Genomic DNA, 27,081 nt, shown 5'->3' with positions numbered 1-27,081 from the left:
GTGGAATAAAAATTCTGAGCAATTCCTTTACAGGAGTGGAAGATGGGGGCGGGGGGTTGTTATAAAGTGAAGGTCTTTCTCAAGGAAAGGTTTTGTTATCTGTGTTTTCTCTCCCTGGAAGCAGAAAGCAGAATTGGCAGAAGCCTTTGAGGCAGGTAGCCACCAACCATCACTTTAGTTTTCTGGTCAGAAAAATAATAATAATAATAATTTTAAAAATCCAGCTTTTAATGTTTTTTTTTTGTTGTTGTTTTGTGGGTTTTTTTTTAATTTTTTTTTTTTTTTTCTCTCCCAGTAAAACTGGAACTTCCCCGCAGAAAACTGCTGCTTCACAAATAGCACCGGGGAGAGCAGGATCCTTCGGTCAGCTCTAACGCCGTACTTGCAGCATCCTACACGAGAGCACAGCCTGGGCACACAGACAACCCGCGAGGCGTTCGGACTTCAGGGCTGTTACACAGCTGTAAATGACGGCGGGTGACACACGGCCGAGGAGCGAACCTCCCCGGGGATCTCCTCACGCCTCGGGACGGCGGTCGGGACGCAACAGCTCGCAGCGCGCACCCAGCATCACCCCCAGCACACCGCCGCCAGCTCGCTTTGCGACCCCACCTCCGATAGGCGGAGCCTCGCCCGGCCCCGCCCCTAACCCCCCGCTGACCCCGGAAACGCGGTACCTCTCTCATCTTCCCCCTGCCCCTAGCGCACCGGCTCGGCGCTTTCACAGGCGGCCGCCGCCGCCGCGCCGATCTCCTCATTGGATCCCGGCCCTCCCGTTGCCCTGCCCCCATTGGCTCCGAGCCCCGCCACTCCTAGCTGAGTCACGCCCTCTTCCCCGGGCCCGCCCCCTTCCGCACGACTCACGGAGAATTTCCTATAGGTGAATCGGCGCTCGCCGGCCCGCTATGCGGCCGTCCTATTGGGGCGCGCAGCTGTTGGTCAAACGGATGACTTCTCCCATTGGCCAGCGGTGCAAAGATCGTGCCCGCCTTCCCCCGCCCAGCTCTTCGATTGGTTAAGTGAAGACGTCACTCTCTCCCGGCAGCCGGATGCCTATTGGCCACCGCAAGCGCCTCCGCCCCCGATCAGCAGGTTAGGTTGTGCTTCTCCCCTCCTTCCTCCCTCCTCCCTCCCCCCCCCGCTTCTACGCATTTCTATTTCCCGCTTTATTTATTTATTTTCCTCATAAACTTAAATGACCCCGGAGGGGCGGGGGGCAAGGCGGGGCCCGACGGATATAGGAGACCAATAGAAAAGAAGGAGGGGGCGTGGCCCCAACTTGTCTCAACCAATAGGCGCCCAGCGAGCGGGCTGCGCTTGGCTCGCAGCCGGCCAATCGTGCGGCGTCCTCCACCCCCGCCGGACCACCGCGGCCCGTGCCAGGCGGGGGTCTTTTGGCGCGCGGAGTGGCGGGGGGGGGGGGGTTGGGACAACGGCCGTGGTGCGTAGTGCGACCGTTAGCCCTGAGGCGGTGACGCGGTGAGGGAGGGCTGTGGGGTGCCGCTCGCTGTCTTCAGGCAGCGGCGCCGGCCGGCTAGGGCCCAGCGCGGGTGTGGGAGGAAGGGACACATAATTGTTTCCTTCCTCGAGTGACACGCAGGAACTGAGCGGGTGAACTCATCCCTTTCATACGGCGTTCTGCCTTGCGTTTTCCCAACCTCCCGCGTCCGAGGGAAGCTTTCCGCGCACCGCAGTGCATTTTTCTCGGCTCGCCCTCGTTCTGTAACGCGAACGGTGCTTGCTGCGTGTTCCTTCAGGCTGACGCTGCCCTTTTTGCACTTTTGTCACTGTTTTTGGCCGTGATCGTGCTTCAGAACCGCCCATCTGACCTGCCATCCTTTCTGCTTGCTTCCCTTCTTTTTTTTTTCTTTTTTTTTCTTTTTTTTTTTTTTTCAGTCAAAGAAAACTTCATAGTTTTGCCAAATTTCCATCCTTTCTTTTGCATGGATCACCCAATCTGAGGTTAACAGCTCAACCCACGTTGCCTCCCACAGTTGTATCATGACTGGTTGATCCAGTCCGTTGGAGCCACCACATGTGCATGGATGGAGCTCCCATAGGCATTGGTTCCTTCCTCTTTCGTGTCAAAGCTGACCAACAGTGTTTTCCTAAAAGTGATCCCTGCTGGGTTCCTTCCTAAACAACCGAGTCCCCCATTACCATCAGTTTGGGTGATTCTGCTGGCTGTTTTAGAAAGCCTTCTGTCTCTCATGCTTGGTCTTGTAGCAGATACTCATTGGGGGTGCTCACTCAGCTTCTTTTCTCCTTTCATTATCCCCAAGACTTCAAGCAGTCCCTTAGCACACTGTTCTACATCAGTTCTGAAAACTAAAAAAGGCCATCTATTTGCCCCAGCCCCTCATTACACTCCCTGAACAAGGGATTACGTTTATATTTGTATTCCAGTCATATGGGTCACCCCTCTGAAGCTCTATTGCACACGCCCTTAATTTTTTAGTGTGTAACCTTTTTTTTGTTTTGAAGGTTCATTTGTTCTAAATGTGACAGGAGTAATAAGTAAGCAAACTATAAGTGGTATTAAAAGAAGGTAAGGAGCTCCATCAAGCTTGGCTCGGTGTTTTACTGAAGCACTTGGATTTTAAACACTAGCATAATTGTCGTGACTGTATAACTACTTAAATGTAAGCAGGCATCAAGGTTCTTTGCTGAATCAAAGCCTTAATTTTCTTTCCATTTTCCTGTGGCCTGTTCTGCATTTTTAAACTGAGAGAGTGTGGAGTAAAACTCTCAGAAAAAAAAAATAATTTCTCTAGGGCATACTCTGTTTGATAATGTCATACCTGGAACTTCATCTGGGCTGTCAAAACAATGGCGCATGACAGTAAAACTGAGCACACTTCATATACATAAATCTTTCACAGTCTGTAACTAAGTATCTAGAATGAGCTGGAGGTTCCTCTAGCTGAATTATTTTATTAAATGAGAAATTATATGACCATTAGAGCAGATACCTCCCAGCTAGTAACTTGAGCTAACAGCAAGTATGGGTGACAATATGCAGACATATAATTAAAGGGCACTCTACAGGGAATCTCTATAGGGAATTTTAAGGGGGTGCAGAGGAAAAGATTCCTCTTAGACAGCACTTGCTGTCCATCTGAGGATGTGCTTCTGGTAGGAACGACAGCTATATTAGATGCCCAGAAAGATACTGTTGATTTGCTGACACAACTGTGGAGAACATTTCCAGCAGTGTGTGTGTCTGCTTCTATTTAATGTTGTCATTAATGATAGTACAATTTTAAAATTTTCATTGAGCAATCATGCTTGAAAATATTACAAATCTCAGAGAGGACTTGATTAGAATACAAGCCAATTGCATTAAATGGAGGAAGCAATGCAACCAACAGCATTTCTATGAAATACAAGGCTAAGAGTGGTATAGAAACAAATCAAGTACAGGAACAGCTGAGGAATCTCCTCCTGAAAGAGGAATAACTACAGAGGCAGGAAGTACTTCCAGAAAGGATCCAAGAGATGAGGCCAGATCACAAATGAAATACAGCTCAAAGGTGAAATGGGCACATCTCATTCAAGGGTGTACAGACAGGAGTGTCAGCCCAAGAAGAGAGTTTTGTACTCTGTCAAGAAAGCCTCAGTTGGAATACTCTGTTCAGTTCCTAACATGGCATTTAGAAGAGATTCTGAAGATTAAAGACCAAAGGGTTTGAAGCAAGAATAGTAAGAGTCTTGGAAAACATGACATGAAAAAAAACAGCAAAGGAATTGAATTTGTTCTATTTAGAAAAGGGGAGGAAGAGATGAACATCACAAAGTTTCTGCATTAAATAAAATTACTGCAAAAGACAGATTAGTCTCGAAGATTTTAGTTTAGGTGTCAGAAAAACCTTTAAGAATTCAGCCCTGTAACAGCATCCTTGGCAGCCCCAGAGTCCCCAGGACTGAATGGTTATAAAGCTGCATAATGTCAGGGCCAGCCACCTTTGAGACAGTTGTCCAAAGCAAAGTAGGAAGGTCTTGACTGGCACACTACCTTGCTGGAACAGGCTGGGAACTGCAACAGTAAGAGAATGTAACCCAAAATTCTTATCTTTCAGCAAAAGCAGACAACTCCTGCTTTAGATATAGACAAGACTCCACCGCACAACTCAATGGGAGCATACTGCTGCTCCAAGAAGCAGCATTTTCCATCTTGTGCTTAGCTTTCTTGGCAGGCTTAATATCTATTTGGCGGTAGTAAATAGTCAGGGCTAATCTTCTGGGAGGCTACCAGGCAATGGTTGTCCCATACTGTCAGGGTTCCTGCAAGGTCTTTCAGGTCTTTCCTAATGCTACATTGTTATGAGCAGGTGTTTGAGCAGTGGGCACTTTGTACCTTCACGCTTTTAGCTTATCTTTGGGCCCTATGGAGTATGCTCCTTTCAAGCCAACTGAATTGCAAGCAAATGCCTCAATTTTTGGAGTCATTTCAAAGAAATCTTAATAAGTTGTCCAGTCACACAGTAGAAAGATTTGTAGGTTTGTAATCTTGTAAACAACAAAGTTAGAATGGGTTACATTTTTGCAGTAACTATCCATGTGAATGTCAAATTGTACATAATTAATTGCTTGCTGAGTTCCAGTTTGGAGGCCTGAATTTCATACCTTCACTGGCAGGAATGAAGAAGTAATCCCTCATCAGGCAGAACTCACAGTAAAAGCATGAAAAGCTTATTTCATTACATTCTTACAATATGACTTCATTTTTGAGCATTTTGTGACAATCTGGCCTAATATTGCACTGATTCAGACAATAGAGCTGTGCTATTGTACTTTAATGACTGGAAATGTAATTTGCTTCCTGTTTAATATTTAAGCCAGCAATAATACCAAAAAGGCTTATTGCTCCTAAGAAAAGATGAAAGGGGCATAACTCTTAAGGTTTTTTTGTGTTCAAAATTTGACCTACTTTAAAAACACTAGAAACTCATGGGAATGGTCTTCAGAATTAAAAATACCAATATGAGATTGTTGCCTGGGATTTTTAAGATACATCACTTCCAGCTCATTGAAAAGCAAAATTTCCCTCCCCAGGGAAATCCAGATGATTCAAAATTAATTTTTGTCCTGAAATACTGAATTAGTAGGGTTGATTTTTTTTTTCTTTTTCTTTTTCTTATTTTTTCTTTCTTTCTTTCTTTCTTTCTTTCTTTCTTTCTTTCTTTCTTTCTTTCTTTCTTTCTTTCTTTCTTTCTTTCTTTCTTTCTTTCTTTCTTTCTTTCTTTCTTTCTTTTTTTTTTTTTCCCTCCACAACAAGTGAAGCTAAAAATTATCTTGAACTTTAGAAATATTTAAGTTGGCCTGAAATCTTCCAGTCTGGCTCTCAGTAATCTGTGACTGTTCCATCTGCCTCTATCAGCCCTTATACTGTCAATGCTCTGGGAGCCTTCTCTGTTGTCTCTGGAGAAACCAAATCCATGTCTAGCCCACATTGCCTATAAAGTCTTCAGTGGTGAAGGAAGAAAGATTTTGGTTTAATGTATATGAAGAAAGACCTCTCAGAAATTCTCATTTATGGAGGACAATAACACAAGCGAGCATTATCTGAACCACTACAACAGAGGAAGAGACAGTGGCTCAGATGATACAGAATCAGAAACAAAGCAACTTGAATGGATACTAAACTGAGGTCAGGGTAGATCATAAGTGAAATACGAAGCAAAGGTCATAATGTTGGGTAGGAACTTCTTTTATGCTTTTCACTTTTTAAGACCATCTACTCAGAATGGATATTGATTAATTTTATATATACATGTATATGAACATCACAAGGAATTCTTTGCAAATATCTGTACTGTCAGACCCAACAAATGTCAGGTATCATTGGAAGGAAGACGGAAAGAAAACAAATACTTCTGAATGTTTTGTTTCACTCGGTTTTATAAACAAGAGGGTGGCATCTCTTTTTAAACCGTGACATTTTGACAAACAATGATGCTTTGTGTTATCCTTTAATAAAAAGAAATGTGAACAGAATTGTTTCAGGCAATCTGAAAAGCAGCTTGGGAGGGAAGACTGCTGTGTACAATTCCCAGATCAGTCATTTACTTGCTCCATATATTTGGATAAGATACTTAGTCCTTATCTACATGCCAAGGTTGTACTGCTTTGACTGTACCAGTTCAGTAAAGCCGTGCAAACTAGTATTAACACAACTATATTGGTATTAAAGTACTTTTATCAGAATAATACGTTCATGTTGGGCAAAGGGAATAATCTTGCCGGTATAATGTACCTTTGTACCATTATAACTGCTGGCACAGTGGGCAATGGACTGTTATAACACCAAGATAAAATGATTTCAGCCCTCACAAAAATACTTATGGATAGTATTTGCCAGTATTGTGCATAGACCACCTCTGGTGTCTCAGCTTCCCCAGATGTAAAAGACTTGTAGTTCGTACCTTGCAGGGCTGTTGAGCCTTAATTCATGTCAGTAACAGGGCTTTACAAAGCCCTGTTGAAAGGTGCCAAGGTTCTTTTTAGCTACTCACTTTTTTTTTCCCACATTCTAAAAAGTGCTTGCAAAAGGTAGCTGTGCCTCAGAATATGCAATAGCAGAGGAGTTTAGCTGGGTTTGCTTCCCTTTACTGTAAACTTTCACACCGTATTTGACTCAGACTTATCTGACAGCTGTTTCATGACATATGTGACTGTGAAGCCATCCTTGTTTTTTTTCATGTATTAATGTGAAATCCACTCTTCTCTTTCTCTGGGCTTCAGGGACTGGCTTTTGCCCCCACTGCTGTTAGTTTCAAAAGCAAAGGTAAAATCAAGGGAGGCAAAAATCTTGTTCAAGTCAAAGGTATAGTAGGGATGTTTTCTATGTTGCCTATAACCTAAAATCTGAGACAGGGGAAAAAAGTCAAGAGGCTGCCACCTGTTGGGAGAAAGGAGGGAGAACATGAGAGCCTCAAACCCTGGCAGCACCTGACAGAGGTTGAGCAATGTTAGGCTAATTGTTGGTGTAAATGACATCAGCACTTGGCCTACGATCAGTAGCTTCTCTCCGAATAATTTAGTAAGTACAAATATTAAAAATACTTGTAGTTAGACATTAACCAGATGAAATGTTTAGACAGCAATAGTAAAATGCATTTGATCAAACTTTATGGACTGAAACTCAAACACAGTTTTGTTTAGTAATAATAATGGAGATGCTGATGCAATTCTTAGTTAATCAAGAGTGAAAATTCAGAAGCAGTCTTTTGAAATTGAAGAAGTAATTTCAAGGGCAACTTTGAGTTTATTCACAAAAGATTTCCTAAGCCACCAGCCCATTCCAATTGTTCCTTTCCCACAAGCATTCATTCTCAGTGCCAAGTCCACTTACGTTTTCCCAGGTTCACTGCCCACTGTGAAGCCATGGAGCAGGATGCTTTGCAGGAGGCTTCCTATTGCATCTTGCAACCCACAAAGGTGTTCAGCTGCTCAGCTCTGCACTGATTCAGTCATGTGCTACAATGAGATTCAGAGCCAATATTAATGAGATAAGCCTGGATCTACAAGGACTCCGAAAGATGCCTACACAGAATAGGACACATAGGACTGGGATCCTCTATATTGTCGCACTTTAAAGGCTTATACATATTTATTTTCCAAACATCCTAGTAGAATATAATCCATGTCACATAAAAGCCCTTCACCTATTTTCTTCCGAAAGCTATATGGTTTAAGACTTTCTCCCCTTCAGGTGATACCCTGCATCCAGGAAGTCTGTTAAGGTGGAGGAAAAGTGAGACCTTAGAGGGGCCTATTGTGTTTCAAGTGTTGGAGCCTTCCCACCAGGCCTGCTTTCCAAGTTACCTTCAACAGCATGGAGCTCCAGTATGAAACTGCTTTGCTGATGTTTAGGGAGCGAATCACATCTGGCTTGAATTTAGCATCTGATGTTTGTTTGCACTCCAAAGGCTGTTTAATTTATGCAGCCTGCATGTGTAAGCGTATGTGTGTATGTATTAAGAAAGACAGCTGGTTGTATGCAGGCAAGGTTGACTGTCGTGCCTGAGGCAAGAGGCCCATGTTGCATTACTGCCCTTTACAATTCTTTGACCTCTGCTTGATATACTTTTCCATAACCCTAGGCAGTGAGCTCTGTGGGTGGGAACTATCTGTGTGTTGCTGCCTATTAAATGAGGTCTTCATTGTGAAATACAGCTTCTGAACATCACCGTTAGACAAATACCATCAACAGGCAAGGTGGCCAGCATCTATCTTATCTGGTCCAGCACAGGCAGGGTGGATATTTCCTGATCCAGGGGAAGTGGGCCTGCAATGGGAATAAAAAGCTGCTCCCTTAGAAAAGTACCGACACTGGCAAAACATGAAAGCCAAAAATCCTAAAAGCATAAATGATATACATCACAAAAAGCAATAACTAGAATAGCAGCACACAAATGTGACCTGTAGACCTTCTGAGATGGACAGCTGGGAACTGAGGCAAGTATAGTCCAATGCAGAAATGAAATTGTGCTGTATCCAAGCATAGTAAAGCTATGTAGTACAGATAGTAGAGTTAGCCCTTTCAGTTGCTTTCTTCATCACTAAATGTGAACAATTACAGCACATCAAGGGGATGTTCAGGGGACTCGTAGCTGCATTTCTGACCCTGTAGTATTTTTTCTGTCCTACAGGAATGGAAGTGTCTTCTATACACAAAGAAAATTCAATAGTGAATTTTATACTGTAGGGCAGACAATAAGTGTAGAACAGAGGTTTTTTTTTCCTTGTCCACCGTATCCGATATGTGACAGTGCTCTCAGCCTATTTATACACAGATACTGCTGTTTTTCCAACAGTGGTTGCAACACACACCGTGAACTGAAACTCAAAGCTGTACCAGATTGAAGATGAGAGGCCCTTAGCTCAAAATAAATGCAAACTAAAGGGACCAGGGTATTGCCTGATTTTCTGGGAATAGTATTTATCTTTTGCCATGAAACTGTGTTTCAGAATGCAAGTCCTTGGGGTTACTAAGGAAGCACTAAAGCATTAGTTGAACATACCTGATGTGGTATTGCCTGACTGTCTCTGTGGCCTCTGAGGCTTTATCTTAGAGGAATTACAAATATTCAGTTCCTCTCCAGGGGACATTAACTTTGGAACATAATGGTAGGCATTAAATTACAAAGCATACAATCTTTTCACTGCTAATCAACTCATGCTTGTACTAGAAGCCTTGCTTGTTCCTCACACTTTCCCCAGTCCCACAAATCCCTGTTGGCTTCTACTCAACCTTCCAGTTTGGGTACATGAACCCTTCTAAGAGGTACCAGGGCATTCTGAAAATTTAAAGTTAAAAATTAAACAAAATTTGATTATAAAAATATAATATGTAACCTTTTCAGTAATAACGTGCCTTAAAAATGACAATCAAGACAATCAATGTCCAGTCTGCTGCATCATAAAGGTAAAAATCCAAGAGGTTTTCTAAAGGGACTGTGTCTAGTTTCCTGAGAAGTTTATGGTGATGAGGGGCCCTGATAATGCAGAATATTGTTCAAGAGGCTGGGAAGCAGGACATGCAGGTACTGCTTTGTTGTGCTGTCAACTTATTCTTCACACAGACTGGTGACATTTAAAACTTCTGCCCCCAGTTAAAAGCATAAAGCAAGAGTAGAGATGTTACTCACGCTATCAGCTATCATTACTCCAGGATAAACAATGAGAATTGCAATTATGGGCAGAGCGACTATTACTGTAGTAGCGGCAATGGAATAATGTTGTACTGAGTATTAAGGCTAGGGGTAGATAAGCGTTAGCTTTCATACTGCTTCCCAGAATAAGCTTGTCTGCCTTCTCTGAACAGCTAACAGCACCTGCTGCTTATAGTGACAATGCAGAAGTGACAGCTCTCAGCCTCTGCTCACTCCCTCGTGTTCACATTAGGACATAACCTACAGGGTTGTAGGGCCACCATGTTGCCTGATTACTGGATGATGTCAGCCCCAATCATCTATGTATCATGCCTCTAGGGCACTGAATCATTTCCTTTTTTCTGCCCTTTCTAGGGGGGAGGATCTGGAAATAAGTGCTTTTACCTTTCACAGCCACTGGCTAGCAGTATCTGGCATGAGAACCCGTCATATTGAGCAAGCTGTGCTGGAACTTCACATTTTAATCAGAAGCACTTAGAAATTATGGTGCTGCCATCCCATCTAGTGGAGGGATCAGATTAATTCATCAGCTGCTTGTTGCTAAGTAAGCACATACTTCAACGGTGACTGGAGGAACACAGCTACCAGCCCCATCAGGTTGTAAGCAATCTACACAACTTACTCACGCACTGACCTGACCTGATACAGGATGAACTGGGTGCACTCCTTGACATGAAAAAAAGGCTGCAAATTTACACTGATGTCCATTAGCTATAGCTGTACCAAAAGACACAGCCAGGAAGACAATCTAACACTCAGTTTAGGAGAGATCAAAGAAAGCCAGCTCTGCAGCAGTGCTTCATTACCTGTCAGGAATGGGGAAGTGAGGAATCTATTACTTTGCTGATATCTTTTCAAGCTCTTCCCTTGCCCCACACAAATACTGCTGTTTTCAACACTTCCTGTCAGCTCAAAAGAGCCACACCCTTTTCCTTGGCTATGTAAAAACTGGCTGAAGACATTTGCACTAGGAAGGAACAACCAGCTACCCCGGCTGCAGGCAACAGCTTTGCTGCTCCAGGGCAGGAACGTGAGAAACAGCTGCAGTCTCTGAGCTGCTGCCAGCAATTAAAACTAATTAGCTATTTGGAAGCTAGCATAAACACTCTGCAGTTCCCTTTGAGTACTTCTACAACCTCCGTAAGGGTCATGATCCATCATAGAAGAACTTTCAACTATTTCACAGTAGAATGAAGGATGAGAGCGAGAGATCACTCCTTCCTACTTGGAAGAGGCTGTAGAGACAAAACCTGTTAGGTTCTCCTTCACTGAAAGAAGGACATATTCACAAATTAAAAATAAAAATAGAAGGAATTGTTTGCTATCAGACTAATTGTCACGTTTGACAAATTATGACAAATCTTGCATCAGAAGAATCAGCCATCCCTGTATTTGTACAGATTGTTTTGCCTTATACTGAGGAAAAAGGAGGGATTTCTAACAGGTATGATATGATAAGCCTGCACAGCTCCTTGTTGAGGAGCCACGTAGTGCAGAGATCTGTGCAGTTTTTATATAGCATCTCCAGGTAGGTGTTTCCCACCCTGCATCTCAGCATGTGCTAGGATGAAAGAAAGTCAGTCCTCAACAGGTAGAGGGCTGCAGAAAGTTTCTACTCCATTATTTATTTCAAAAGACCCCATCAGGCTTCCTCTAAGAAATGCATGATCTATCCTAGCTTCACAGACCAGCTTAGGGGCAAATGGGCATAAGGTGGGTGTTGGTCCCTCCATCCCAGCAGTCATTCACTGCAGGCAAGGGATCACATTGTTAAGGCAGTGCAGGCCAAGCATGCATCCACAGAGCTTGTGGAAACTTATTTTGTAGATCAACAGCAGATTCCAGCTAAAGGATTGCTCATGAAAATGAGCTAGAAGTAGCATCTCTGGTTCCATGGAGTGGAGTTGGATTACCAGTAAGTTAAATCAGTAAGTGACATAACATAAAAATACATGCTTTCTCCCATCGATCATTGCCTTCAGCCTTTCTATACGCAGTGCCAAACCACGTTATTTTCAGTGGTACAAAAATGCTCTATTCAAAGCGCACTAGATGGCAGTGTTCCTTCTGAATCATTATCGAGCCACTGCTCCACCATGATCACCACACTCAGAAAGCAAGGCCCTAACATGTGTTGGCATTGCCAGTTCCAGGCTATCCAACCAAAATCTGGATTTCCGCTTCTGAGATAGAAAATCGCATCCTTTTGCTTTGCCTCCTTTCTGCTATCGCTTCTTGGAAAGTCTTCCTCACCACCAGTCATCTACAATTGCTTCTTGCTGTCAAGCCCTCAGAGTTAGCACTGAATCTAAAGATTAGTTGTGTTTTGGGAGCATGGAGCACATATACTGCTTAACCTTCTTCAGCAGCTACCTCAGTGCAAGCTTTGATTTGTTGCATTGATGTTTGGGTGTCTTTGGAATAGAAGGTGTTTCCTTGATATATGAATATGAATTTGAAAAATAAAAGAAAAAATTGGCTTTCCAGTATGTAACCAAGGATATTTTTACTCTGAGATGCTGGGGTGCTCAGAATCAGCCTCACCTAAGGCAAAACTGCATCAAACTGGAAGTTGGGAGACATGGAGAGCAAAACCATTTCTATAGCATTGTCTTGTGTTTAAACTTGCTCTGTCCACTCACAGAGGGTTCTTGACATGTTCATTAGCATTGCTCACATCTAGTGAGAAATTTAATTTTAGCCAGCTGTATCCACTACACAGCTCTGCCCCCTTTTGTCCCCAAAGGGAAGCTTCAAGCCATTCTGCAGCTGTGCTTTTAGGAGAGGAATCGGCTCCAGGGGGAACTGCACTCTTCAGCTGATCTTGAAGAAATGAGGGCTGAGAGCAGCTCAGAATAGGAAACAAGAAAATTAAAGCTGTGTTTGCTGCCTGGTTTGGCTGCTACTCCTCATAAGGCAGGAAAGTTGTAGAAGGTAATAATTTAGGAGTGAAATTTGATATCAGTGTTAAAGAGATCCCAAGTGGCTGAATGACAGAAGTCCTGCCACCTTAGGCCCTGCTGGAAAATGGATGGTATAGCCACTTCCCTGGCAATAAATTCTTGAGAAGCCCAAACAACATGCTCACATGCATGGCAGAGCAGTGTCTGCTGCTCAGTGCAACACCTGTGCTCAGCCCCTTCTTGCCTTCATTAGGGGAAGGCATATGAAAAATTCAGCCCTCACACTGAACAGTCTATACAGAGCACAAGCACATCCAGTAGACTTGAGCTGAATCCCAGCCCCAGTGTCCACCCTATAGAAAGAGAACAGCTGGTGCAGACTTCATCCCTGGCTCTGGGCTCAGATTTCAGCCTAGGCATTCCTGGAGAAGTGGAGGATATGGACTTTTCTTCCTACCCCAAGAATTCAATCTTAGGATTTCTGTTTAAATGCTTTTGCACTGACCACTTTGGATACAAACCTGCCAAAACATGTTGGGTACCACACCCTGCTGCAGCCCTATACTGTACACCATGTGATCTGCCCAGACTGTAACACTTCAGAGCAGGGAACCTATATCCTGATGCTGTGCCAGGCTTCCTGCCAATCACCGTCTTCTGCAGCCAGAGGTTACAGGTTAATTTTGGCCTCCAAATATACCAGCTCCTGGGGGGTAGTTTTTGGTGGCAAACCTTGCTTATCTCCAAAGCCAAGAGAGGGCAGCATCCTCCCTCAGCTGAGAAGGCGGAGGAGGAGGAAGCTGCCTGGCCACATGTCTCTTTCTAGGAAAAGGCGAGCTTTATCAGATGGCATTTTAGAACAAACAGTCGTTTCAGGACTTTGTGCATCTGTTTATAGAGATACCAACCAATTTATACCTTGGAGTTGCTAGGGACAGTTTATCACACACCTATAAATAAAACCCAAGCCTACCCTCAGTGTGCCACCTGCAGCTGCCCATGCCCACCTCTGTCCCAGTGAGAAGGTACAGCAGTCTTCTGGCAGGGAACATCCTTGCCCAGGTGGGACACAGAAGCAAAAGTGACTGCATTTTTTTTGAGCCAGGAGTAATACATTTAGCTTTACACTATGAGGTGGTGGTGGAGGGGAAGACGTTGCAAAAGTAGTTAGCTAGGTGCTCTACATTTGTAACTGTCTTACATTCATACATAAATAATGCTTATATTGAGACATCAGAAAGCAGCCAGTGACTGGAAATACAGGACTTCAGCATTTAGCAGTGGCTTGCATGCCAAATGGGGGCCTCTGGTTTCCAGAGCTACATCTCCTTCAAACAGCCCTTTACAAGAACCACTGAGGCACATGCCCATGGAGACCCACGCTGTACTATTGGCAGCCTTCAGGCATTGAGCTTCTGATGAGCTCAGTGGAAGCATGGTGCTGCTGAAAAATCCTGCTGTTTGGCCTTTGTTGCTGCAAGGAAGAAAATATTCAAAAGCTTTCCTCTGCTCAGGTTCCACCTGCAACAAGTAAGAATGCAAGAGGAAATACAAAGAACTATTGCTGCACCACTCCTGTAAGCAAAGAGAATGACTGATCACAGAAGGTTTTCCCATCCAGGGAGCTAGCACTCACTTGTAGGCTTGAAGGGAAAAAAGAACAAGCCCATGCTAGCAGAGATGTGCCACAGCTTTTTGCTTCAGAGCTGTACTTCAGAACTGCTGTGGTATGCTTATTATTGTCCTAATTAATGAGCTTGAAAGACTAGGAGTCACAAGGTTCATATGTAAAACAGATGGTAGACAGGACATCAATAACGCTTTTAGATCATGCTGGAAAAAAAAGCAGAAGCTTTTGCTTGAAATAATTTTAGAACAGTGTTTGATTTACAGTCCTAATACAGCACACTGCTTAAACTGTTGCAAACATTTAAGAATGAGTTTCTCACTGAGGTTGAATTTAACTACAGCAATAGGGGAGGGTAGCTTGCTGAGAACCTTAAGGCACTGAGTAAGAAAAGTAGGTATTACTGCCAGCCCCTCTACCAACCTGACAGCAAGCCATTTCACCCTGCCCTTCTGCCAGCCTTGTTCAAAAAGGGGAATGCCTTCTCTTTGTAGTGCCTTGAAATACATTCAAGCTGCATTAATTAATCATGCATTAATTAATCATGCTTAATTTTGCTCTATCTGCTAGGATGACAGAAGATTGCTAGAAGTATATATTCTTCAAATTTTGAGCACTGCAATATTTAAGTTTGCAAGTGCTTTTACCTGCTCCACTAGAAGAATTTCAAAGAAAAGCAAAGCTTGAACACTGCACAGTTCACTAAGTCATTCTCTGGCTCAGTTCAGTCCTTCCCTAAGCCACAGGGAAGAACATCATCCCTGATGATATACAGTGAAAGCCAACTAAATTTGTATTAATCAGATGAAAGCTGACCAATTCCTCTGTCTAAATATACTTCAGGACAGTGTCTAGTTGATAAATGGAAAATGAGCAGAACTCCTATCTTCATACCTATGGGAGTCAAACCTTGACAGCTCTATGGATCCAAAGAGCAGTGAAAATACATTATGGAAAGGCATAAGTATTAGCCACTAGACTGTGTGCCAAAAGGCCATAAACCAGTTTGTACTCTGGTTTCTCATCCAGCCTAGAGTGGAGGGGAGACCTCATGGTGGCCTACAGTTCCTCACAACGGGAGTGGAACAGCAGCGCTGAGCTTTGCACTCTGGCAACAGTGACAGGGCCTGAGGGGATGGCATGGAGCTGTCAGGGGAGGGGCAGCTTGGGAAAATGTTCTTCACCAGAGAGTGGTGGGCATGGAACAGGCTGCTCAGGGCAGTGGGCACGGCCCCAAGCTGCCAGAGTTCACGAAGCAACTGAACAATGCTCTCGGGGTTTGAATTTTGGGTGGTGCAGTGTGGAGGCAGGAGCTGGACTCCATGATCTTTGTGAGTCCCTTCCAGCTCAGGATATTCTGTGATTTTATGTTGGCTCATAAAATCTAATCTCCCCTACAGCCAGACACTCATGCCAGAACACAAGCATTACAATGGGAGCATGTGCTACGCTTCCACTTTCATTTGGTATAACAATCTTGGCTGTCAGCTTCACTATCACCATGACATTGGTTGCTGGGTTTAAGGATGAAGAAAAAAAAGGTCAACTATCTAGGACAGAGGTCTTTACAGTCACTGTACAACAAACCTGTCACTGAGCTGGAAGCCAAGAAGTGAGAGTTCAGCAAAAGCTTGGCTTGATCTGTTGACCAGACCTATTGATGAAGCAGCCAGAAACATTCAGAGCTTGGTCTCATGTGGAGCTGGATCTGAGCAGAATAGTAGAGTGCTTTTCAAGCAATCTGTGCTTGCCAGGGCTGCAGAGGATGCTGGATGTGCCCCGTACTCCTGGCAGGGAGGGAGAAGACCCCAAATACAGCTATTTGTCTTTACCTAAAGCCCTAATCTTGACTGGATTTAGCAGAAGGATGGAAGAGACATACCATACCCAATAATTAACTTTTGTACCAACTGTGGCAATGGTCAGAGTGGAGGTTATCTGATATGCTTGTCTCCAGTGAAGCACTGACAGTAGTGTGAGGATCTGCAGCTCTCAGACTTATTTCAGTGGAAAGTAAAGATGTAAAGTATGCTGAAAGCAAATGGGATTGGTGGTTTTCCTGTATTTCTTAAAAGTACTAAAGGGACTTGGTTCATTCAAGCCAAAGGAAGGCACATTAATATCCAATAAGCTTTTTGCAGAATACGGAAGAGCTGTAAAACACTTGTAGTGCAGAGAGTCAAGACTAGGCAGATCCAGTTGTAGGCCAGGAATTAAAAGTCTATAGGCCTAAAAATGCAGCTCAGTACTCCTACTCTCTCATCATTGCTCCCCAGTGTCTTCACTTCCCTCCAGAGCTCAAACTTGCCTTTAACCCCATTCACCAAAACCAAGATATTCATAGCGCAGCTTGTACAAAGTAACAGGCAAAAATAAACTCTCCCCAAAGACAAATCCATCCCACTGCTTTTTCCAAAGAAGGGATGAGAAATTAGAACAACAGCTGGATCTCTACATGAGTGACACCTAAGCTTGAACATTACAGATTTCCAAGTTTAATTTCAGCCTGTGTGCTTGACTGGAGCACCTTTATTTTGCTCCTGCCTCAGCTTGACATAAAGTGATATGTTCTCTACGTAAATACCCTTCAAGCCTGAATCCTCCTCTGTCATGGACAATTTCTGTGACTGTACAGGTAATCTTTTATGGAGAATCTCCTTTGGTTATACTGAAGGAGACAAACAATTGCTTGCATTCTTTGTATAGATAGCAACATACACTTGGATGCTGCAGAGCATTAATAGATCAACTACAGGGATCCAGATGTGGGTACTATTTACATGTCTTTTAGAGTCTGTGCCTCTCTCCCACTCCAAGGCATTTTTGTTTTCTGACTGACACAAACCAGCCAATCCTTAAGCCAACACATCTTTAGGAGTTGTATATTCTGTGTAGAAGTGGGAACAAGCTGCCCACAGAGGGCATCCAGCACAGAGTATCACTGCTGCCCCGTTAAAGGCAAGCCCCACCCTCCAAGCAGTAAGTCCCAGAAAAGCAGATAGATTTGACTGCACGCAGTGAGCCTGCTGGCATGGGAGAAAGCTTGCTCATCCTGACACTTCCCAACTGCTAGGATCTGGGCAGTTGCCTACTGACCCATGTTCAATGGGCTGGTTTCTGTAGATCTCATTCTGAGCTTTTTACCATTTCTCAGGTAAGCCTAAGCCTCTCCTTGTGTCTGGGCTGACCCCTAAGGGCCCTGGCAGTTGAGCATTGCAGCACCCAGATCCCCGCTGTATCTTGCTCTGCACAGCAGGGAGCCACAGTCTGGTGATTAAGCACAGGCTTGGGCACTGGTTTCCACTGCCAATTCCAATATTGACATCTTGTGTTATTAACTGATACTCACAGACAAAAAGGACATCGATGGTTTACCACTTAAGCGCATTTAACTCTTAAAAGAGAAGGCTATTTTCTCAATGAGTGCTCCTGGCATTTAACATTATCAGCACTCTGCAGTCTCCTATTTAGTAGCATTTCTTTACACACTGCTTTCTCTTTGCCTCATCTTTCATTGTAATTACACAAGCTTGCATTAAAAACAGGGTATCTGTTTTTATGGAGGTTCAACAATTGCAAGCAGGAATACTCCTGCTATTCTTCAGTAGATGTTTTTAGTGAATAATTATTGTTTATACAGTGTCATCCCTCACAATCCCCACCCCTAAATTTTCTGTGGACTTCTATAGGAAGCCATGTTGCTCACCTTACAGCACAGATTACTTCTGAAGCAGAATACACTTAATTAACAGAGCCTGAGACTATAAATCTTCAGGCAGAAGCTGACAAATAACTTGATATCTAGCTGAAGTGGAACAGAAATTGTGGCTAGACATCACATTTCATAGTGCCAGTGCTTCATGCGAGTGCTATAGGAATCACGATGACTATAAATGGTCAGAAACTCCATTTTAGGTTTCATGCAAGAGATGGCACTGTTAGCACCAGCAATTAATTTAGAACCAGGAGGGGGTGTATGTAGGAGGGCACGGATGTATTTTTAAAGGTAGATTATAAGCATTAATATTAGAAGAGGTATTTTTGTTTCCATTTTGATTAACAGAAATTTATTAATTTAACTGAAGAAAAACTCATACACTTCATTATGAGCAGATTGATATTTCACTATGACACAGGAAACAGAAAATAGAGTCAGCCAGGAAAAGAAACTCAGAAATCTAATGCCAAGTAAACCAAATATGTTTCCCGTTTAATCCAAAATTGATTTTTCTCTCCTCTCCTTCTAATCAAAAACCCTGAGCATACACCTATACCTGCACTAGCATCAGAAGCAGGAAAAGGTGAAGAGTTTAAATCTTCTAGATAGGTATTGCATTAATTTTTGCTTGCTAGATGCCACAGCTAATAGTCAAACATTTTCAGCTGTAAAAAATTTTAAAATCACAGAAGATCTTGGGTTGGAAGGGATCTTACGGCTCTCTCAGTTCCAACCCCTTGCCATGGGCAGAGTTGCCTCCCACCAGCTCAGGCTGCCCAGGGTCCCATCCAACCTGGCCTTGAAGTACCTCCAGAGGCGTGGCATCCACAGCCTCTCTGAGCAGCCCGTTAAATCCTAAAGTAGAGTTAATAAACTAATCAGAACAAGCAATATTCACAAAGTAAACTTCCATACCTTAACTCACTACTCAATTCCCACAGATGTCTTTTTTCAACCCTGCATTTACTTTAGTTGTACAACCTATCAGTGGTCCCACCAGCACCAAGCCTCTACTTACTGCCCTGGTCATAAACCCAAAAGCAGGGTGCTTCTCAATGCCTCTTTTAAACCTCGGCTCTGGACTGGGATTACAAATGAGTCAATACTCAGCTGTTGTGTCCTGACCTTGCAAGTGTACCTAAATCCCACAGAGCTCACAGAAGATGGCTGAATGAGGCAATGCCACTGCTCTTAGAAGGCAAATGTACCCGATTATTTAAGATATTTATGACAGTGTGAAGCATCTAGCTTACCTTTGCAACTAGAGAAGTGAGCAGAGGCTACTCTGGGATTTGCTTTTCAGTATTTAATAAAAGTCTTCTGTTCCCACCTTGGTTCTGGTGCTAAGCCCTCCCTCCACATCACCCTGACAGCATGTTTCCAGCCATGCCTTGTGCCAGCATGAACATCCATGCAGATGTACATCCAGCTTTTACATTTGCTTGGGCTGACTTCCAGTGCTGTGGTCCAGTTTACCTTGTGCCCCATGAACACTTGTGACAACAATGGGAAAAACGGAGGTAGAAGGGGGTAAGGGTGCCCCTTTTCTCAGCAGCCTGTTTTTAGAGCAACTAAAGCCATTTACAATTTTTTGCATTGCCTTTTCTGAAAGGCTTCTGGTGCAGGGGCAGAATGCACCTTTTTGCAGAGGCTCTAAATGCTCTCAGCATCTAGCTCAGTTTTGTAAAACAAATTGGTCTTGAAGTCTCAGTGTAAACGTGTCCCGAGCAATGAATGTACTTACTGTGCAAAGAAGAGAATAATTTGTAAGTGAGAGAAATACAAGCTGATCTCACTGACCAATTAAGTTACTGAAAAGTGGCCATCTGTGCTAGGAAGCCAGAAAACCATGATAAAAAATGTAGTATGTGATGTCCATCTAAATCATTTATTTTTTATCAAGGAAAAAGAGTTTGAGGTTTCCTACCATCAGTGCACCAGCAGTTATATTCAGCTGTTGAAATCCAAATCCACTCAGCTTTGACTTAAAGCAGCACTTCATGGGATGCTGGGCAATTTCCTGGAGTAAGAGGTCCTGTAACTATAGTATTAAGGGATGGCACCAAATATACAGTGAGGTCCTTTATTCCTGCCTTTCAGAAAAATACCCTACAACTGACATAAAAACACCCCCCAGCAGATTGGTGCTGTGCTGCTTTGCTTTTTTTAGCAAGAGAACAAAAGGAGAAAGAAAACATGGAGTGCTCACATTTTTTCCCCAGTGCGTTGAGGGACAACGACCAGGACCATCACACTACATGCACGCTTGGACATCCTGGTTCCCTGTCATTCAGCTGAATTTCTAAGGAAGATGGGAAAACACACACTTCACAATTTAGAAGAAGTAATATCAGAAGTTATAGGAAATGCAGACTCCCTCTTTTTTCTTCTTTCTTCATGTCAAGGCAATTTTTGTTTGCTCATCTCTGGGAATGGCCAACTCACCTATCTGCTCAAGAGGGGTGGATGGAAACAAAGGTGAACTGTGCAGAAGCATTTGGGTAGAATTTTTTCCTGTCTTTTGCCATAGACTTTGATGTGGAAATAATAAAGAGGAAAAGGTCTCAAAGATAATTCTTGGCAATAACATGGCAAAACGGTTAGCATCACAGTGCTGTTTGTGGTAGTTTTTAGGTATAGAGAGTACCCTTTTCTGACAAGGCTGATGGTGTGCCGGCCGCCCTGCTAGCCTGAGGGCTTCTATTTCTCCAGAAATACCATTTTGGAGGGATAAGGCAAGCTTGTTCCCACAAAATACTGCATAGCTGTGCTGGATGAATTCATATTTCTGAGTGCAAGGTAATTGGGAATCTGTTCAGGTATTGAAGGGCAGAGCTCTGTGCTCAGCTTCTGGATAGAGAGAAGCTAAACTGCTGATTTGGCTGAAAAGTGTTGTGGGAAGACTGTGCTGCATCCCTAACACAGAAGGTCTATTAAATAAGTTAATCAAAAAACATAACATACAAACCTGTTTGCTCAGTGAGTTAATGAAGCTAAGGTGTATCCGTTTCAGCAGCTAGTAACATCAATGGTCAGGTGTGTCTGGCTGCTTTTAAAAAGGCAATCTGAATTAGGAGGTTTTCATTTGCTGTTGGGCACGTGAAGATGGCATTACTCTAGATAAAACCTCAAATGCTGGCATCTGTAGAGGAAGCTTTAGATTACACCCCTGAGGGGCTCAGTGTTCACCTCAGGCAGAGGCTGAGCAAAGAAGCTGTCAGCTGGTTGATGGATTCTCCTGTCCTCATTTTGATGGAGTACTCCAGTGTTGTTCACTGCACTGAAAGGATCTGTAGGAATGCCCTAGCATCTTGTTGTATTGCCTCTCTTCAAGGTTTTTGGAGTTACGAAGACATCAAGATCCAGGCAGAAGTACTTGTGATAGTTCTCCAGGTAAGCTGAGGGTAACTTCTGCACTGATATGCTGGATTTTCAGCATTTTCCATTGATATACAAACTCTTACCTCTCTAAAGAACAGGACTAGGGTCTTCCTACTTCCATGTGCTGAAGTCAGCTATAGAAAACACTGCGCTTTTCATGTCAAGGAAACATTCTTTGCAAGGTACTTTGCTTCTTGAGCAGAGAAACTCACTAGAGGATTGGAGAACTGGAAAGCAACAAAGGCTTGATGCTGTGACTTACTAAAAAAAAAAAAAAAAAAAGTAAAAAAAAAAAAAAAAAAAAAAAAGAAGATTGGCTGGAGAACATGTTTATCCGTGGAAAGCTCCATCATTTTCAGCTTCTGTAGCAAAGGACCCAGATGGAACCAAGACAACAATATTCTTCCATTGCTTCTGGTTTATGTCATTAATTTAACACATGAGATGATATTGATAGGCACCAGTTTCTCAGTCTTCCAGTGTCATTAGTAATGTCGAATCTGCTGTGGAGTCTGCTCCTATGCCTCGTTTGCAGATTTCGTGCACAAAAAGAGAATCCAGCTGCCACAGTTGGAGGCACATGTGAACTGTGTGTACTTCAGCTTCACCGCAAATGCAGAATTTGTGTTCACATGTGCCTAAACTTATACTATAGTAACTTATACTATCATAGAATCAAAGAATAGCCTCAGCTGGAAGGGACCCACAGGGATCATCAAGTCCAACTCCTGACTCCACACAGTACCACCCAAAATCCGAGCCCCATATCTGAGAGTGGTGTCCAAACATTCCTTGAACTCTCACAGCTCAGAGCCGTGCCCATTGCCCTGTGCAGCCCGTTCCATGCCCACCGCCCTGTGGTGCAGACCCTGTCCCCAACCCCCATCTGCCCTCCCCTGACACAGCTCCATGCCGTTCCCTCGGGCCCTGTCGCTGTCACACAGAGCAGAGCTCAGCGCTGCCCCTCCGCTCCCCGTGAGGAGCTGCAGCCGCCATCAGGCCTCCATTCAGCCCCTCAGCTCCTCTGCTCTGGGCTGAGCACGCACGGGACTTCAGCTGCTCCTCACACACCTTGCCCTCCAGAACCTTCACCTTCTTTTTAGCCTTCCTTTGGACACTCTCTCATAGTTTTATGTCTTTCCATTATTGCAGTGCTCAAAAATGCACAAGTACTTGAGGTGAGGCCGCACCAGAGCAGAGCAAACATTATGAAACAACATTGGATTAGTTGCACAAATCATGGATTTTATACAGCAGAGGAACTTGTTACTCCATGTTGGCTATTTTGCTGCTGCCTTTGAGGAGCTAAGTCATCACTGTATTCTAAATACAGAAGTCAGTCACCATTAAGGGCAGTAAAAAAAAAAATCTGGGACCCTTTCCCTGTGGGAATGATTTGAGCCCATGGCTGAAAAATGAAAAGGTCAGAACACTTGTTCTCTGTTTTTTTGATGTAGAAGCAGATGACAAACCTGGCAAGAAATATATATTTCTTTCCACTGATGGATAAAGGACCTCCCCTGCTTTCCAAGGCTAAACCTGCAGCACCTAGAGCTGCCACACGCCCTGCCTTGCAGACAGCCCCAGCCCATATCACACAGTGTGCTGACACCAATGCGGGCACAGCAGCAGCCTTCCTGTGTCTGTTTGCCAGACCCTGCTGCTCGCTGCCTCCCATCCACCTCCCAGAGCCATTCAAATGGATTGCTGTCACTCAGTGTGGATGCCCACTCCGCTAATGTTTGTTTCATGCATGCTAATGAGAGGACCAGTAAGAACAGATTTACGTCTGGCTCAGCCCAGCAGTAACACGCATGAAAACGCTGACACAAATGCTGAATAAAAGGGATTTGGAAATCAACATCCCCTACTGTTACCAGCTACAGTGTAATCCTTTTCCAGGCCTGTTGGGAAATGTCCTCAGAGAAGCTCTGACATTAGTGCAGCTGCTTCTCTTTAGCATTTCAAGCTTGCTTTTGGATTTTTGAAGGAGGCAAAAAGAAATGGCAGGGAGCAAGCATGTGTGAGAGGGAGAGATTATCCTCATTCCTTAAACTTAGTTTTGGAGATAATATTGTTTATACTTATGAGAATTAAATGGGAACCTGAGGAGGATAAAGGTGTCTGGATTGAAGTACCTTACTTCTAGGCTGTGGTTTTGCCTTACTGATTACTAAATACCTCCCCAGTGAACCTTTTGTCTCACCCAGCACATACACTCTTGCAGCCACAACACTGCTGTTCTTTCAGCAAAGGAAAAGACAACGTGCACAAATGCATCCAGGAGGATGTTAGGATATGTGACCGTGGCTTCTAGTTCCTGCCAAAGCTGTGCTGATTCCCCTGAGGTGTTTACTGCTGCACCTAGCACGAGATATGGTTCCATCTTCCCCCTTGAACAAAGAATTTACACTTGGAAATGTCAGCACTGCCCTCAGCCAAAGAAGTGAGTGAAATATGAAGGAGACTGGAAGAGTCTGCAAAAGCCCAAGTCCAGGGCAGTCCTTTCTCCTGGGCAGTTCAACTTGTGCCTTGACCAGCGTGAATCACAGAATCATACAGAATCATAGAATGGCCTGGGCTGAAAAGGATCACAATGATCATCTAGTTTCAACCCCCTGCTATGTGCAGGGTCACCAACCACCAGACCAGGCTGCCCAGAGCCACATCCAGCCTGGCCTTGAATGCCTCCAGGGATGGGGCATCCACAACCTCCTTGGACAACCTGTTCCAGTGTGTCACCATCCTCTGTGTGAAAAACTTCTTAATATGTAACATAAACATCCATGAAACATGGAGGCTATGATATTTAATATCTTTTGGATGAATGCCATCCCTACTGTGAAGTTTTTTGGGGGTCCTTTAAAATGTAATCCTTTTGCATTTGTCTTTGCTAAAGATACAACTTGGAGCAGACTATAAATGGGCAAATCTTACCTGACTTCAGCTACCTAAAGAGCCATCTAGGCTTTCCTGAGAATTAACAGAAGGAGATGGAAGATCCCATCCTGACTAATTCTCTCAATTACCTCAAGAGATGCTTTCTTTATCTCTGTGTCTTTGGCAGATACACCTAGGGGACAGTATAGATCTGTCTTGCTTCCAGGCTGCAAACCCTCCAGGCAGGAGAGGATTGAATGCTGTGAGAAGCACCATACCTCTGTTACAGGGACAGCCAACAGGAGCCCTGATGCTTAAAAGAGCTGAGTCCACCTACAGGGCGCTTTCATTCCTTCACCTCGTTGAATCTCACTGTCTGCATGCAGTAAGTATGTTTTGGACACTGAAAAGAAAGTGTTAGGTAATAACTCTTAGCAGATTACTCAAAATTTATAAGTGGTTATAAATAATGAATGACTGCACTTCAGCTTTTAAAGCTAGCTATGTACTCTGAAATTTAAAGGTTCCATTCAGCAAAAGTGTTTATTTAGTTTCAGAGAACTGCACTCATTTTTTTTTCCTTTCGCTTAACAGATAACCTATTAAAAATTGAATGAATATTTTAGGAGCTGTAACAGCCCTACAGTAAATAGCAACCTTACTCTGTAATGTTGCACCCAATTTTTTTGGTAGTTGTCTATCACTGTGTGACATTGCTGATCGATCCTGCCTCTCTTGCCGACATGAGGATGTAGAGGCATTTGTGTCCGTAGAGATGGACGTCCAATCACGCATGGTTCAGATGACCTTGGAAGTGTCACCTTAAAAAACAAATAAATTACTCATTGCCTGTCACACAGGATCTAGAGCCCCTCTGGAGATGCTGACTGCTGGCATTTCAATGGGAATTGAGGGCGCTCAGAATTAGTTAATACTTTATAGAATGTATCTTGTGGGTCTTGATAGAAAGCCTATTAAAGCCAATGGAAGGACTAAGTATCTTCAGTGGACTCTTGATCAGTTTGCTAGAAAGGGATCCATACATACCTGGCAAAGAAACCATGACAAAGAAATGTCTTTAGGTTATTCCTAATTCTGACAGCTTGTGTGTGATGATTTCTTTACATAAGTTGAAAACAAGGCCTGTAAGGGAACTACCCATCCTAACCATGTGCCTTGACTGAGAAGCTTTTTTCTGCATATCTTTAGGTATCACACTTCATGATAGAATTAACCTATACCTCGTGCTTCTGTGCCAGTCACCGTGCATGGAGATTTGACAGGATTTAGTGCTGACTTGTGGTGCAAACTGAGCTCATGTTGTCTCTTCCTGGGATCAAGAAGAATTAAGTACTATCCAGGTTGTGCTTACTGTGCTGCAGCCGGAAATCAACACCCACACAAACTGGGGAAGAATGAGGCTGTGTTTATATATATAGTTACCATGTTTTGAAATAAATATTGATTCACTCCACTAAGTTGATAATTAGGGATTAGTTTATTTTCTGGTGCAGCCTCTTTTTTTTTTTTTTTCCCTGTGGATTTTTTTCTTTTAAAGGAACTTTCAGAGCTTTCTAATTTTCAGAAGAATTACTTAAGTAAAAATGAATTAATGAAGGTATCCCTAACTAGCTCTAATTTTCATTTTCCGTCTGGCTTGCTTTGCACAATAAAGGAAACGTGGAAGTTGCAAAGAAATTTGCCAAACCTGTAAATAAAGCTATTATATAATTGTCTCCTGTCTGTCTCCATCTGTGTCCTTAAAGGGAGAGATCCACACGAGTTACATAACCCACTCCTGTTTCCCTTCTGCCTAGAATATCAGGACTGATCCCGCTCCCTGTGTTTGGAACCAGCTTCTTTTTCACTTGTCCACCTTGTTCTGTGGCCAGAAAGGGACCTGTTCTGCCCATAGAGTGATGCTTGAGCACCCCTGGATCAGGCTCTGAGCACCAGGACCTGAGCTCTCTGTTCAGTCTCTGCTGTGTTTTTGACCTCAACCCATAAAGACCATCATAAGTAAATACCTGGCACTGCTGAATGTTAGCAGGTTAACACAGCACTGAAAAGATCACTGTCACCAAATACATTCTTCACTTTGACCTGTGCCTCTTGGCTGATCATTTTAGCTGATGCTAAAATGCACAGAAGCAATGGGTTGGTTGGACACAGCTCTTGTGATAATGCCCTCATGGTAATGCCCAGTTCTTATGGATAGTAAGAGTAAAGATAAGAATGATTCTGGGTGCTGAGAGTCTGGGACATCACACATTGACTTTATTCCAGACAGTTATCATGTGCCACAATTTTCCTCCAGATCTTTTTTTGACATTAAGCTGCTTCTCTTCATTCTCTTAAGAAGAAAGGAGCAGAGAGAGGAGACTCCCTGGCCTGGAGGGTTTTACACTAACAGCTTATTGAATGTCTTAACTCCAAACATGGGCGTCTGTGACCACTGGAAGGGCTCTGCAGCATCCCCAGGGTCCCTGCTAGAGAGCTATGCAGAGTGTATGAAGCTGCTGCTTCTGCTGCTCCACTCTGTCCTGGCTCAGGAGAGGGTCTGCAATGCATCCTCCAGGCTCTGCTTCTCTCTTTTATTGCTCCAAAGAGAAGTCAACAGTCTAAAGAGAATACATCTGCAGGATATTACAAGCCACTCATACAGGCTCCAATAGAAGCGGTGTATTGTAGTAAAATGATTCTTTATGGTCTCAAGGGTATTAAAAAAAATCTACCAGTGAGAGTATTTTGACAAATACCTCATTAAAAACCCCAGAATCTCACACTGCACCAGTTTATGTAAATCCCAAGGACAAAGGAATATTTAACTTTTCACGTACCATAAATAAACCTGTTAAACTAATACATCTCCAAGGAATAATAAAATAGGCAAAT

At 43.5% G+C, this 27,081-nt stretch overlaps 1 protein-coding gene across 1 annotated transcript; it reads left to right on the top strand.

Moving 5' to 3' along the window:
* The first annotated feature begins 1,049 nt into the window (after positions 1-1,049).
* On the top strand, positions 1,050-25,685 carry LOC149919809 (uncharacterized). The gene is made up of 4 exons (XM_090150673.1): positions 1,050-1,092; positions 21,260-21,318; positions 24,374-24,571; positions 25,396-25,685. The coding sequence occupies exons 1-4, from the start codon at positions 1,050-1,052 to the stop codon at positions 25,474-25,476; spliced, it is 381 nt and encodes a 126-aa protein (XP_090006799.1). The 3' UTR covers positions 25,477-25,685.
* Positions 25,686-27,081: the final 1,396 nt, after the last annotated feature.

Source organism: Phasianus colchicus, chromosome 1 (assembly GCF_987193195.1).
Source record: "Phasianus colchicus chromosome 1, bPhaCol1.hap1.1, whole genome shotgun sequence".
Taxonomy (NCBI): Eukaryota; Metazoa; Chordata; class Aves; order Galliformes; family Phasianidae; genus Phasianus; species Phasianus colchicus.
The sequence above is the reverse complement of the archived record's forward strand: the minus strand, read 5'-3'. Positions and strand labels throughout refer to the sequence as shown.

Coding starts and splice junctions, on each gene's coding strand:
- LOC149919809 (XM_090150673.1), top strand. CDS start 1,050: ATGCCTATTGGCCACCGCAAGCGCCTCCGCCCCCGATCAGCAG. Junction 1,093..21,259: donor CCTCCGCCCCCGATCAGCAG/GTTAGGTTGTGC, acceptor CCTCTCTTCAAG/GTTTTTGGAGTTACGAAGAC. Junction 21,319..24,373: donor TACTTGTGATAGTTCTCCAG/GTAAGCTGAGGG, acceptor TGTCTTTGGCAG/ATACACCTAGGGGACAGTAT.